At 50.0% G+C, this 14,729-nt stretch overlaps 1 protein-coding gene across 5 annotated transcripts in view; it reads left to right on the top strand.

Moving 5' to 3' along the window:
- ZFAT (zinc finger and AT-hook domain containing) overlaps positions 1 to 14,729 on the top strand; it is a 139,684-nt gene that overhangs the window by 44,671 nt on the left and 80,284 nt on the right. For all 5 annotated transcript variants that reach the window (XM_074353115.1, XM_074353116.1, XM_074353117.1 and 2 more), the window contains 2 exons: positions 8,351 to 8,539; positions 12,108 to 12,258. In XM_074353115.1, coding sequence (XP_074209216.1) covers positions 8,351 to 8,539; positions 12,108 to 12,258 — 340 coding nt within the window. The remainder of the gene's footprint in view (positions 1 to 8,350; positions 8,540 to 12,107; positions 12,259 to 14,729) is intronic.

The raw sequence follows: 14,729 nt of genomic DNA, 5'->3' as shown, positions 1-14,729 counted from the left end.
GCTCCCTGGGGAGAGGGGCCATGAACACTAAGTCTGAGGCTGACGTAGGGGGCAGAGGCAGCGATGGGTAGACACTTCCCTCCTGATGGTTCCTGCAACAGCCAGCAGGTGCGGGGCTGCGGGTGAGCCTGAGGAACGTGGGGGAGGTACTGCAGTCAGTGCAGTGAGAACAGGGTCACGAGGAAGATGCCGGCTCCGTGCCCGCAGGTACTGACACTCCTGGCTGCCTCTCCATGGGGACGCTGTGCTGGGAGCAGGTGCCCGCCCGGCCTTCCCTCGGAGCAGGAGAGCCAGGCGGATGTGAGAAGGCCCGAGGGGAAGGTGGGGGCGAGAGTGACGCACATCCAGCAGGTTGGGGAGGATTGTCGTGGGCTAATAAGCCCCTTAAACTGGTGTGCTGGCAGTTGGATGAGCCGGCGGCAGAGTCCCAGAATATAATCCCTCATCCGTCTGCCGTTCTGACAACTGCTCGGGGCTTTTTATTAATGTGGCTGATAACACTTGACTCTCTGGGGTGTTCTGAGATTTAATTAGTTCTTGGGCAATTTGGAATAGGTACTTTAGAATATTAGCGCGGTGTTAATTATAAATGAATGCATACAAACCAATTTCTACAAATGCATGATTGCTGGAATTAACTCTTCCCCTGTCTGTTACCAAGTCAGCCTCCTTTGCTTGGATGTTCTTACATGGGGGGGTCTCTGTGAAGTCCCATGGGGGACGCGGACACAGATCCCACCCGTAGAGCTGGAAAATGGAGCAGTATCCCTTCCAAAGGCACCCCTCCTCCGGGACAGGAGGGGATGCAGAGCGATGAGCGGGAGGTTTTGAGATGAAAGGGACTTCACTGAGAGCTTTTGTTTCAGGTGAACTTCGTTTTTCTTAGCGAAGTCAGAGAAGCTCATCAGTGTTAAGGGAGCGTGTGTGTGTGCGTGTGTGCATGTGGTGCGTGTGTGTGTGTGGTTAGGAGCTGAGGGAAATAGGAGTATTTTTGAACCCCTGCTGTAGATCTCTCATTGATTCACCAGAAGAGTCCACACTTTCTGTGTACCAGGTGCGTGGTGGTTGCCGGCTGTGCGATGTCAAGTGATGGGACGTGTGTGTAGTAAAGGGGTTCAGACTTTGGTGGGCTGGGCAAAAAGATGACAGCGACGCTTTGGGATAAGTGTGATGCGCACCTGCTGAGGTCACATAGGGTCTCAAGGGAGCTCAGACAAGGTGTTTCAGAGGCAGCCTGGGAGAGCAGGGGCAATCAGGAGGGGCTTGGGCAGACTTTGAAGGCCGCGTGGGCCTGGTGCTCTGCAGTGGGGTGGGGGGTGGAAGTGAGGGCAGGGAGAAGAGGGGAGGAGGGGTGGAATGCAGCGTGGTGGGGGAGTCGTACTCCTTAAGGCCCAGAGGAGCCTGCTGGCTGCACGTGGTCAGTGGGAGAGGGCGTCGGAGGCTGGCGCAGGGCCGGGTGGAGGATCTGCAGGACTGGGACTCAGCAGTGGCGGTGGGAGCGAAGGAGGGGGTGTATTCCAGAGCTGCAGGGCAAGTGTGATCCCGGCCCGTGGGCAGGCAGCAGGGAGTGAGTGGGAGGGGCGCCTAGGTTTTGGCTTGGGTGCCGGGTGGAGGATGGCCCGCCAGTCTAGAGAACCCAAGGGAGGAGCAGGTTTGGGGAGGGAGAATGAGTTAGTTCTGGTCACTCATTGAGTTGTATGGACCGTGGGTATCCACGGGGCTGTTATCCACCTTGGGGTGGGGTCAGCAGGAGGGCCCTTACACGGGTGAGGTCACGAGTGGGTGGTAATCGGGGGACTGGATGGAACAGAAGAAGCAAACAGCAAGGGCGGCTTCCTGAGCATCTGGAGGGGTGAGAGGAAGGAAGGCTGCCCTTACTGGCCAGCAGTGGTCAGAGATGCAGGGAGATTGAATGAGATGGGGCTGGGATGGGAGTCTGGGACAAGAGTCTTGGAAATGGGCTTCATGCCGACCTGAGCAGGAGCCGTGTCTGTAGGGGGTGCTTGAAAAGGGAGGGAGTGAAGATAAGGCTGGGGATGGAAAGAGGGGTCATCTGGAGATGAGCAAAAGGGTCGCCCCATGGGCGGGCAGAATGCTAGCAGGAAGCAGGTGGCACACTCGGACGGGCACCTTGAGTGTTTAACAGAGGGATTATGTGTGAAGGCGTGGGCAGCTGTGGTCCTGAGGGAAGCTGGGAGCGGTGGGGTGTCGTTACCACCCCCGAAGAGAGGCAGGAGGGGGCGCGGTCACCCGCACTCCAAGGGAGAGAGCTGAAGCCTTTGCAGAGGATTGAGTCAACTTGCGGTGACCCGGTAGGGAGGGAGCCTGGAGAGCACCCCCTACCCCTGCTCCCCTCTTTCCTTCGCATCTTCTGCTGGTGACTCCATTGGCCAAACCCAGTGGGGAGCCAGCAGCCGTGGAGCCTGTGTGAACCCTTGCAGGTCGGCCTCTAGGAGCCAGGTGGAGAAGGATGGAGGGTGGGCCTGGAGGGGCAAGGGGAACCTTCTAGTACACTGGGGACACTGGATCTTTGCTCATTATCCTTTGCTCATTACCAAGCACATATGTGGTCTCCACTCCTTAAGCAACGTGGCCTCTGGCTTTGTAGTCAGGACACCTCCCCATGTGTGAGGGCGCCGGGCCCTGGGGCCCTGTTGTTGGAGGGGGGGTCTCAGCACTGAGGGCCATGTGCACCCAGCCATGAACTTCTGCTTCCACGTTGCACAGTGTTATCGCTTTATAAACCCTGTCTTTTCAGAAGGAAATGAAATGTGAAGAATTCTGTTCACGTGCTGCGTCGAGGAGCAATGGTGCACAGATGGCAAGAGATTAAACGCTGTAGCTCCCAGAACATCAGCGACTCGGCAGAACGCTGCAGGCTTGGGGAGGGGGAGGTCTTCCACTGAACCTCGCTTATTAGCACAAGCCAGACAGAACCACAGGGATGCGGGGACCCCAGCCTGGCCCTGAGCTGCGTGAGCCCTTCGAGCATGAAGTCATTAGCTCCAGATGGGTCCTGAGGGCAACTGCATGCTTCGCTGCCTGAGGGGCTCTGCCACTGCCCTGTCCTGTCCCTCACGTGAACCTCACAGTGACACATTTTGCAGATTCGGACCATAGATCTAGCGAGTCCCAAATTGGTCCAGCTAGAAGACAGAGGCTGGAGCACAGGAGCTCACACACCCTGGCCCTCCCGGGGCTGCCCAGGGCAGTGGCTGTGGTGAAAGTGTTGTTTGACGGCTCCTCGCCTGTCCTCCTGCGCTGGGTTTTAAGCTGTATCCAGGGCTCTCCTGAGGCCCTGGCTGGGAGGGTGGGGTGCGGGGTGGGGATGGGGAGTCTGGCCTGGACCTCACCTCTCTAACCAGAGGAGCCACGCCCTTTTATTGATTGTTTTTGTTGAAATTGCTTAAAGAATTCACTCAGAATGTCCTGCCACTAAAAAAAAAAGTCTGAAAACCACTATCCTAATGCAGTGACGATCACAGTCGGATTCAGTGACGCCACGCAGTGGGGAGTTCGATGGACGAGGGCACTTGAGCCAAGCACCTCCTCTTCCAGAAAAGCACGTTTATTAGAGCTTTGAGAGAAAAGTGACATGAAAAGACTAATTAAAAAAGCGCACCGTGCATATGATAGCAGAGTTACCGGTCCTCCTTAATGCTCATGAAAGTACTTTGCAAACTGTAATGTTCCACTTGGAGGATAAGGTCGTATTATTAGAGGAGTAGAGTTTATTGTGATTATTGACTAAAGGAAAAATACCAGACAGGCATGGACCACTGTCAGATATTTCCGTCTGAAACCCAGCATAGCCGATGGGATTAATTCTGCCCCTCCTTCCCGAGCCCTGGCTAGCTCGCCCACAGCAGGGCCATCATTGGGGCTGATGGCATCCCATCTCTTTTGCCTTTTAAGCATCTCAGACAGATTTCAACTATTGATCGCACGTAAAATCCCATCCTGTCTTCTTTTGGATAGAGTCTTCTCTAGAGCTCAGTGAAGATCTTACAAACCTTTCATACAATTTGAAGATAATGTACTGCCTTAAAATTCACTGTGGCATTAGCACCTCTACAGGAAGCAGCATATTTAGGAGGTGCTTCATCTTGACAACACTACTGAGAAGAGGCAGCCTTAGAGTGTGACCCGGCCGCCCCTACCCCAGCTCTCTCTGGGGTCTTTATTTCCTCCTCTGTGTATTTATTGAAAGGGGTTGACTTGCTGCCCATTCCTCATCAGGCGTTCTGAGCCAACCCAGGGGGTCAACCGGGCATTCTCTGGAACAAGAGTCAGTAAATTAGCCCCAATTACCCATCGGCGTCAGTCTAGGAGCCTGATAGGCTTCTCTGACCGACTGTGTCCTGTGTCAGAAGGGCCGCCTTTAGCCAGCCTTGCTGGTTGCCGGAGGGTAGGGTCTGTCCCAGTGCAGGGAAGAGAGACAGTTACCAGTCTGATCAGATGGAATCTCTAGTTTTCTTCACTTTCCAAGATTTGTCTCTTCGTAGCAAGGAGCGAGGTGCAGAGTGGAGGAACTGGCCGCCGTGGACAGGCAGGATGGGGCTGTAAGTGCCTGGCTGGGTCTGTTGGGCCAGGGTCACCAGCTGTGCGGTGGGTGACCTTAGTGCGGGCATGCCTGTGGGACGCTCAGCTGCGCCAAGTGAGCAGGAGCCCACGGCCCCTTGCTGCTGCTGGGGGCTCGGCAGAGGGCGCACCGAGCAGGGGCCAGCTTTTACTTCCTCGCCCAGTCTTCAGCACAGATGGCTGGGGCCCTATCAGAGGGGGTGGGTGGGAGGAGAGGGGTATTTTAGAAACAAGTCCAAGCATTGTGCTGCACGAACCGCCTTCCAGCCAAGCACCCTTTCCCAGGGAGGAAGCAGAGGGATAGTGGTGGACCTTCTCGGCCCACCAGCCAGGCCCACCCGTCCTCTGGCCCCTGTAAGACTATGTTAGGCTTTGCTGCTTGACCACGGTGTCTCACCAAAGGGCCTGCTGTTCAGGTGGTTCCTCCCTGGGTCCTCTGTCTGACCTTCTCCTCCTGCACCCATCAGAATCATGAGAGGACAGCGGGGAGCCCGCGCTGTGCAGAGGGACACGGGCAGTGATGCCGGGCCTTTGTTAGGGGCTTAGGAACAGTCCCACTTCTTTAGGGCCTGAGGACCACAGGAGAAGGTGATGTGTGGGGCGTGCCAATGGGTGGGGCAACGATCCCTGTTCACACGTCTCCCCGAGGGCAGGGACAGGCCTGGCTCTTCTCTGGGTCCCCAGAGCCCAGCACAGGGCCAGGCGTCGGAGGGACCTTCGCTGGTGGTCTCTTTAATGAAGGGGTGACTCTCCACTCTGTGCAGCCCTGCAGTGTATCAGCCTGGTGGCGGGCGTCCAGCAAACTTGGCAAAATCCTGCCAGGCCTCTTGGCAGGTACATCCCCCAGGGGCACAGATGGGAAACAAAGGCAACAAGTACGTAAACAAGCCGTCCCGGCAGCCTTCCTCCCCAGTAGGAGCTGGTAGCGCCGTGTGTCTGTCAGCCGAGTAGGAGCTGGTAGCGCCGTGCGTCTATCAGCCGCTAGGCCAGGCTCCTTAAACCTCAAACCTCTCGGCTTCCAGGGGCCTGTGCTCTTTCGCCCTCGGGTAGAATGCCGTCGTGCACTTACTTGTTTCGATTTAACGGTGCTGTTTGTCTTTCCCCACCAGCACGTAGCTCCGGAAGGCAGGGGTCACTCTGCTTGGTGCCCCGCAGTGTCACAAATGCTTAGAACAGGGCTCGGCCCCCTGTGGCTGGTAAGGAACAAATAAATACCTTCTGTGGTGCTGGGGGAATTTCCAAATAAATATTTCTTCCTTTTGTGTAGAAATGATGTTTTATTTGAAGTTGGACCTTGAGAAAATTTGGAAGTAGGAGAACAAGAATAAAAAGCTTATTTACAAAGAGAATGTTTTATCAAGTAGCAGGGGATCACTGTTGAACTTGGTATTAGAGATGGAAATTCTGTCTTCAGGAAAGCAGTACTTGACATGAATACTTGACCAGGTTGAGGAGAGGGTAGTAACTAGCAAACAGGCAGAGAAACTGAAGAGGCAGACCTGCGGTCAGACCTGAAGTCGGCTTGGCCTTTCTGAGTCGCAGCCAGGAGAGGCCCACGAGCTAAAGTGCGTGTGTCCACAGAGCCTGGTGGCTGAATTTGTCTCGGGTTCCAGGAGCATCAGGTCTGGAGTGAGAGAGGGTTTCCATGGCATGTCGGAAAAGTGGACCCGTCCTGAGGTGGTCTGGGTGGGGACTGTGGGTGGAGAGCCAGGGCTTGGAGGTCCTTATGAGGTCCTGGGACTTTCCCTTCTCCCAGCTCCCGGAGGACTAGCGATGCTGGCAGGGGGACCTGTGCTGATTAAGTCAAGTTACCCCCAGAGGCTGGAAACCAGAGGTGGGACTCCCTCCTGTATCCTGCAGCAAACGCCACGTATATCACTGCCAAACGTCAGGGTAGATTGGAGTGGAGGGACAGACCTGGGAAGGGGACGCCTGGCTGGGGAGTGAGGGGAGAGTCCCACGTGCCGAGCATGCCCCTTCTCTTCTGTGCCATCCTGGCACCGGCTGGAGAGAGCCCGGTCCGGGCTCCCAGGAGCGTGGCTCCCTCCAAAGTGCTCTTCTCTCTATGTTTTCTGTAAAAAACGGCAGTGGATTTGCTCACGACAGCCGTGATGGAGACCGTCTGTGATTTGTTCAGTCAAGCCCACGAATGAGCCCGAACCCGGGAGCCGTTGCGTGTGGATGTCCAGGGCGGGTTGGGCGCAGCTGCCCTCTCCCGGCGGGTCCCGAGCGGATGCGTGCTCTCTGCTGAAGGGCCGTGCGGACTGCTCGTCAGAACGCTCGGAAGAGGGGATGCTCGGGCAGGTTCTTTCAGGTCTGTGGCTGTGATTCTAAGAAAGAGACAACCCCTGTCCTTTGCTCCCTGTATTTCCTTCTGACTTAGGGGGTGGGAATCGCAGACACTCCTCATTTCCTCCCCCTCAGGCTGATGCCGGGTGGCCGTGCGCGGGGAGCCGCGTTCTGTCTGTGCCTGGCTCCCCCGATCTCCGGAGTATTTGAAAGTCTCTTGAGCCTGTTCGGTTCACCCTCCCTGGGGGTGGCGCAGATTTAAAGCACAGATCTCCTCCAGCCTTTCCCCCACTTAAAAGGCTTCCGTGGCCCTGCCCCGTCCTCCAGAGTGAAGGCTGCGTGTCAGAAGCGGCCCCAGACGCGTTTGGCTGAATTTCCTTATTATTTTAAGAAATTTTAGATTAGAGTCACCCTTGAAAAATCAGAAGATTTTCTGTAAAAAATCTGGATTTCCAGTCTTCCCGCCAACAGCCAGAAGGTTTGGTGACTCTGTCCCCTGCCTCGGCAGCGTGGGGTCACTGCTGTGCCGCCCCCGCCCCGCGGCCAGACCAGTCACTCACGCTCCTGCGTGGTCTCCGGGAGCACTGGAGGTTCCCGCCTGGCACTCACCGAGGGAAGGTTCCAGACTTCTCATGGCACTCGAGGCCCTTCAGGACCTGGCTTGCACTCCTTCCACTGGTTTTTATTTCTACCTGCTGCTTCCTCATGAATTTCGCCACATAGGACACTCGGCTAGTGATTACTCTTTGTTGTCACTCCCCTTAGAATGGAACCTGCCACACTGGTCCCCCCACCATCCGTCCCCTGTGCCCCCTACACCTTTTTGTGACCCATTCCGTGTGGCCCCCAACCATAGCTTCACAAGTGTTGCTTTCTGTATGTATCTGAAGGGGTTGCCTGCCCAGAAAGTCTCTTCTGACCCCTCAGGTAGAATCTTCCCTCCCTCCCTGCAGCCATCCCGGACCCCTTCTCATTTCAGGTGGCACACAGCAGCCTGTCCTTGCCCATGTGGCTGTCTCCCACCAGAGAGCAGGGTCTGGGGCTGCGCCCTCTCCGTCTATATGTTCTCCATGCCTAGCATGAGGAAGGTACCTGATAACTGTGAGTTGAGTAAGTGAAAGACATCTTAGGCTGTGAATCTTTGAGACCACGTGTTCTCCGCAGTGTTACTTACTACTGACTCTGAGGTCTGGTGGGCTTCGTGCAGATGAGATGAGGGGTGTGCCTGCTCTGCCAGCAGTGTCTCCCAGTGCCCAGATGGTGGCCTGTGGCACGGGCGCAGTGAATATTTACTGAATCAAATGAAAGACCGAAGAAGCCATGATGATGCCCGAAGCGGTACAGCGGCCTGCGCACAGCGGCGGGCCTGTGTCTCTGTCACTCGGACATCTTTCCTTTACTGTCCTCCTGTAAAAGGGCTGGGTGCACTCTGTGACTGATATACAGTGGTATTTGATACACCTTGGCACTTGCTCCTTAGGTAACGAATCTGACCTGGAACTGGAGAAGAAGTGTAAGGAAGATGATCGAGAAAAGGCCCCGAAGAGACCACGGACCCAGAGAGCAGAGAAAGTCCAGAAGGTCTCCTCTGGAAAGGAGGCTGCGCAGATCTCCGGGGCCAAGAAACCCATCATCAGCGTGGTTTTAACTGCACACGAAGCTATTCCAGGTGACCACAGCAAGCGGGAGGTGACAACACGGGACTCCCTTGGCACGGCTGTGCCGCGGGCAGCTTGGCAGCTGGGGCGGTGGTCCTGAACAGCTTGATCCCTGGGGGGCTCCTCAGTGGATCACCCATTCACCTGGGACAGCTGTGCGCAGAGGGAAGGGCTGACGGCTGCTCCTGCCGCCGTCGGGACCCCTGTGGCCGCGACCTGCCCTTATCATTCGTGTAGCCATTCAGAGGAGCAGTGGCCAAGGAGAGGGGTTCTTTTCTGTGCCCCCCTCAGCCAGCCCCCCCGGATGTGCCCGTCCTCCCTGACCTAAGTGTAAGACCACTCAGACCAGGCGGCTGCTCGCTGCTTCTCCAGAACCCTCCACCTGACTTCTTTCTTTGCATTTTTTAGTGGTTCCATCATATATTTTACAACACTGGAAGTTTCTGACACCTTTTCCTTTCGCATAAAATAGCCAGTGGAGATACTAAACTACCTTTTTTTTTAAAAGGTCTCTTCCAGGAAAGGATACTTTAGACAAAAAGCAGTTTATGATAGTAGATTCCAAAGTATAATAATGGATTCTTTCCTACCCATTTGGGGTGATAGCTATCAAATCAAATCAAATAAAAAAAAATAAGTTTAGGATTTTGAGGATTGCTAGAGCCTTTTAAAGTATCTGTTTTCAATGCTAATAATAATTCATTATTTAAAATGAAAACACTGAATAAATAAATACCTCTTTATAATTCAGTGCAGAGTAAGGTGATCAGTAGAGAATAAGGCACATAGAATTTTAAAAACATTTTTTAAGTTTTAATTTTTAAATTAATTTTTTTGGGTAATTAGTTTATTTATCTGTTTATTTAATGGAGGTACGGGGGATTGAAGTCAGGATCTTGTGCATGCTAAGCACATGCTCTACCACTGAGCTGTACCCTCCCTACCAAGTCACATAAAATTATGTGACTAGAAGAAGTTTCTGGAAAGTCACTTTGTCTGCCCCACCGTACTTCAGAGCAGTATTATTCTGGGAGATGAAAATATCAGGAGAGGGGTTCCTGTTCTCAGCCATCTTTAGAGAAAGTTTCTATAATAATTCCTTAAAAATTGATGGTAGTATTTTGAGATTTCTGTAAGGGGGAGTAAAAAGTATAATCAATTTCCTTTGCTAATCCAGAAACAAGGGGGTAGACTAGAGCCTTTTCTTTAGTGCACTTGATATACAAGAGTGCATGTGCACACACCCTTAGGTGCACATACGCTGCTGTGGAAGGTCTTTGACCATCTCGTGCCATAGCTCTGCACAAGGAAAGGTGACCTTTGAGTTTTTCCTTTCCAAAACCGTTCATTTCATAGGGCGGATACAGAGGCCCAGAGACGGTGAGGTAATGTCACATTTGGGACTGGATCCCAGGCAGCTTAAATTCTTGTTCCCAGTTGATTCTGCTGCTCTATACTAACTTGATGCAGTTTTACACTTACTTGAAGTTTAACACATGTGGCTCTGTATGAAATTTTGCAGGTAAACATCTATCTATCTATCAATCTATCTATCTATCTAGTTTATTGTTGATTGTTCTTTTGCTTTTTTTTTGTTTTTGTTTTTTTTTTTTGTATTTTTTAATTGAAGTATATTCAGTTTTTACAATGTTCTGTCAATTTCTGGTGTGCAGCACAGTGCTTCAGTCATACATGAGTATATATGTATTCAATTTCATATTCTTTTTCACCATAAGCTACTATAAGATATCAAATATAGTTCCCTGTGCTGTAGAGTATAAACTTGTTTATCTATTTTATATATACCAGTCAGTATCTGCAAATCTCGAACTCCCAATTTATCCCTTCCCATACCCTTCCTCCCTGGTAACCATAAGTTTATTTTCTATGTCTATGGGTCTGTTTCTGTTTTGTATATAAGTTTGTTTGTCTTTTTTTTTTTTTTTTTAGATTCCACATGTGAGTGATATCATATGGTATTTTTCTTTCTCTTTCTGGCTTACTTTACTTAGAATGACAATCTTCAGGTCCATCCATGTTGCTGCAAATGGCATCATTTTATTCTTTTTTTGGCTGAATAATATTCCATTGTATAAATATACCACAACTTCTATATCTAATCATCTGTTGATGGACATTTAGGTTGTTTCCATGTCTTGGCTATTGTAAATAGTGCTGCTGTGAACATTGGGGTGCATGTATCTTTTTGAATTAAGGTTCCCTCTGGATATATGCCCAGGAGTGAGATTGCTGGATCATATGGTAAGTCTATTTTTAGTCTTTTAAGGAATCTCCATACTGTTTTCCATAATGGCTGCACCAAACTACATTCCTACCAACAATGTAGGAGGGTTCCCTTTTCTCCACACCCTCTCCAGCATTTATTGTTTGTGGACTTTTGAATGCTGGCCATTCTGACTGCTATGATGTGATAGCTCATCATAGCTTTGATTTGCATTTCTCTGGTAATTGGCAATATTGAGCATTTTTTCATGTGCCTATTGGCTATTCATACGTCTTCATTGGAGAATTGCTTGCTTAGGTCTTCTGCCCATTTTTGGATTGGGTTGTTTGTTTTTTTCTTATTAAGTTGTACGAGCTGCTTATATATTCCAGGAATTAAGCCCTTGTCACTCTCATCTTTTGTAAATATTTTCTCTTATTCTGTAGGTTGTCTTTTTGTTTTGCTTATGGTTTCCTTTGCTGTGCAAAAGCTTCCAAGTTTAATTAGATCCCATTTGTTTATTTTTGCTTTTATTTCTATTGCCTGGGTAGGCTGCCCTAGGAGAACATTGCTAAGATTTATGTCAGAGAATGTTTGCCTATATTTTCTTCTAAGAGGTAATAGTGTCTTGGCTTGTGTTTAAGTCTTTGATCCATTTTGAATTTACTTTTATGTATGGTGTGAGGGAGTGTTCAAATTTCATTTATTTACATTCAGCTGTCCAGTTATCCCAACACCATTTGCTGAAGAGACTGTCTATACTTCACTGTGTGTTCTTGCCTCCTTTGTCAAAGATTAATTGACCAAAGGTTTGTGAGCTTATTTCTGGGCTCTCTGTTCTGTTTCAGTGACCCATATGGTATTGTGTCCCAATACCATGCTGTTTTGATGACTGTAGCTCTGCAGTATTGTCTGAAGTCTGGTTGGGTTATTCCTCCAGGTTCATTCTTTTTCTTCAGTGTTGCTTTGGGAATTCTGGGTCTTTTGTGATTCCATATAAGTTTTAGGACTATTTCTGCTAGTTCTGTGAAAAGTGTCCTGGGTAATTTGATAGGGATCACATTGAATCTGTAGATTTCTTTGGGTAGTATGGCCATTTTAACAGTATTAATTCTTCCAGTCTAAATCTATATGTTTTTGTTTTTAATAAATAGATCAAGTGAAAATGTACCTCAGAAGGAGGTTTTGATAGATTATTGGAAAACTTGCCCCTTCCCTGCAAACACACACACAAGTTAAACGTGGTGCTTTACAGTTAAGTTACGTACTTCTCCGGCTGACTCCCTGCACTGGGGGAGTGGGGTCAGGGCCCTTGTGGTGCCTTCTTAATACCAGTGTGTTATGCCTCCATCCAGGTGCTACCAAGATTGTTCCAGTGGAGGCCGGGCCCCCAGAAACTGGAGCCACAGACCCCGAGGCCACGGCGGCCGACCTCGCGCCTCGCAGAGGGTACCAAGAGTACGCCATCCAGCAGACACCCTACGAGCAGCCCATGAAGTCCAGCAGGTAAAGCGTCTGTTCTGTGTGACTCTGGCCACCGCCACAGAGGGTGAGAGGACCAGTATGTTAGTTCATCAGGACTCGGTCCACAAACTCGTTTGTAAAGGGTTTTGGTTTCCTGGCTGAACCTAAGGACCAACCCGTCCATCATGTCCCCAGTGCACCAGCCGAGCCAGAGTGGCCTCTGTGGGATTCACACAGAGTGGCATGCCTGGAGGCTGAGCACCTGCTGGCTTAATGTGGGTGGGGTGTTTTACTTAAGGCAAACCTCTGTTTAGCCTGAATAAAAAGAGGTGTCAACATGGCCTTCCCCAGTAAGTTTTCTGGTTTTTATAGCTGCACAATTAGTAATGAAAAAAGGAAATCCTTATTTCCCCCTTATTTTCAAAAGTGACACAAACATCTTGTAGAAAGTTCCAGCATCCTATATGATGTGCAGTTACTGTAATCCATGGTTCCTCTTCCCACGGAGGTCACTCCTGTTGACAGTGTGGTTCACATGCCACCATCATCTTTTTATGAGACCCTAAAATATAGTGCTTTGATTTTGTTATTTTTCTCCCTAACACAAAATACCAAAGGCACTCTTAAAAATTTTTACCACACCTTGATTTTTCCTTTTCAGCAAGTACATTTTTAAAAGCGTTTTGCTGTTGTATGGGTGCACTATTGTTTCTAGGGCTCTTTTTTGCTTGACGGACAACATTGTGCTCAAGGTTTTGGTCCCTCCCTCTTTCAATACTTCTTCAAAGACTTCCTGTGGGGTAAATTGCTAGAAATGAAATTGCTGTCTTACAGGATGTGAGTGCTTAAAACTCTAACTGACACTGAAAACTGCCCTCCAAATCAGGTGCGTTGATGTCCTGCAGTGAACTGGCGTGTCCCCCAGCCCCTCCCTGGCACCTGGTCACTGTGTCGTCTGTGATCTGTACCTCCAGAGGTCGGTTAGCAAACTCATCACCAGAGCTCTGCACACATTTTCCCAGATGGGAGGAAAGACAGAGAAGGCGCCAGTGCCAATGGGTTCCCTCTGTTTCAGAAAGAGGGGAAACGAGGTGTTCTTGAAGAGAGTGTAAGTTTTAGCGCCAGACAGAGCTGGGCTGGCTCTATCTAGACCCTTCTACCAGAGGGCACACAGCAGATTAAACAGCCATTGTGTGCCAGGCACTGGGGATGTGGGAGAGGACAGGACCGTCACGGCCGCTGCCCAGGTGAGGCCTCCGCTCTGCTGTGACCGGACACAGTGATTCTGCCTCCGAGCCTCTCTCATACCAGCCGTGATTATGCAACAGAATCTGACTTAGTTTAGTGGTCAGAGTAAATGATAACATATATGGAAAGTGCTCTTGTTAAATTAGGACGTAATGCCATCTGGGAGGCTTCATTAATTTGTAGCCTCGTCCTCTACTCTTGCAAACGTGAGCAACTGACTTTATTTGACAAAGTTGTAAAAATAGGCATTGCTTTGGCATAACTGAGATGGAATTAAATTTGAAGATCACTCTTGTCTCACCACAGGCTGATTTGTAGACCTTAGTTAATTATCTTCAGTATATTTCAAGGTCTCTTGGGGAGGGTTTCAACTAAATGCTACCCTAGTTGCAGGTAGATATGCTCAATATTTAATCAACAGATTTAAGCTGTATTCCCATTGCCAAGCGTTCTTTTAATATTTTATAGTATAAATTATAAAATAGTTATGAAAGAGACTTTTTGCATGACGATTTTGCTTTTTAAAATATAGACACAAACTTTTGGGTTATGTTATTATAACAGTTAGATTCCCACACAAATATGATACAGCCTTATTACATAGAAAATTTTAGAAGTCTGGAAAACTGTAAGGAAAAAACAATCATTTGTGATCTCACCACCCTAAGATAACCACTGTTAATATTTTGAATGTTATTTCCTTCCAGCCTCATTCAGCCTGTATATCTCAAAAAAATTGAGCTTATATTTTATATGCAATTTCGTATCTTGCTTTTAATAACTGAACATGTGATACTTATTTCCCTTTGTTACTCAAATTATTCACGAACTCTGTTTTGTAGTGGCATGCTGTGATATCATGAAGATATCCTGTGACCTGCTCAGCTCTCCGCGTTACAGCCAATGAGATCTTTGTAAAATGTCCATTTGATTGTACCCTTTAAGGCCTCACACTGCTTTTGGAGGACTTGGCCTCCAGGGTCTTCCAGGCTGCCGCCTCTGCAGCGGGGTCCCGTCCTGTGCTCCCGCTGCTTCTCTGGGCTCCAGCCTCTGCTTCGGCCATCTGGGTCCTTTTGATTTCCTTGATCTCTCCTTGCAGGTGCCTCTTCCTCTTCCTGGATGCCTCTCCTCCCCTGGCTTGGTTCCTGTTCCTTCTTCAGCTACCTGCTCAAATGTCCAGTCTTCAGGGCGGCCTGCCCTGCCCCCTAGACAGATGAGTCTGCCCTGACCTGGGCTCTTAGAGCATCCTGCCTTGTTCCATCACA

The sequence above is a fragment of the Camelus bactrianus genome, chromosome 25 (assembly GCF_048773025.1).
Source record: "Camelus bactrianus isolate YW-2024 breed Bactrian camel chromosome 25, ASM4877302v1, whole genome shotgun sequence".
Lineage (NCBI taxonomy): Eukaryota > Metazoa > Chordata > Mammalia > Artiodactyla > Camelidae > Camelus > Camelus bactrianus.
The sequence above is the reverse complement of the archived record's forward strand: the minus strand, read 5'-3'. Positions and strand labels throughout refer to the sequence as shown.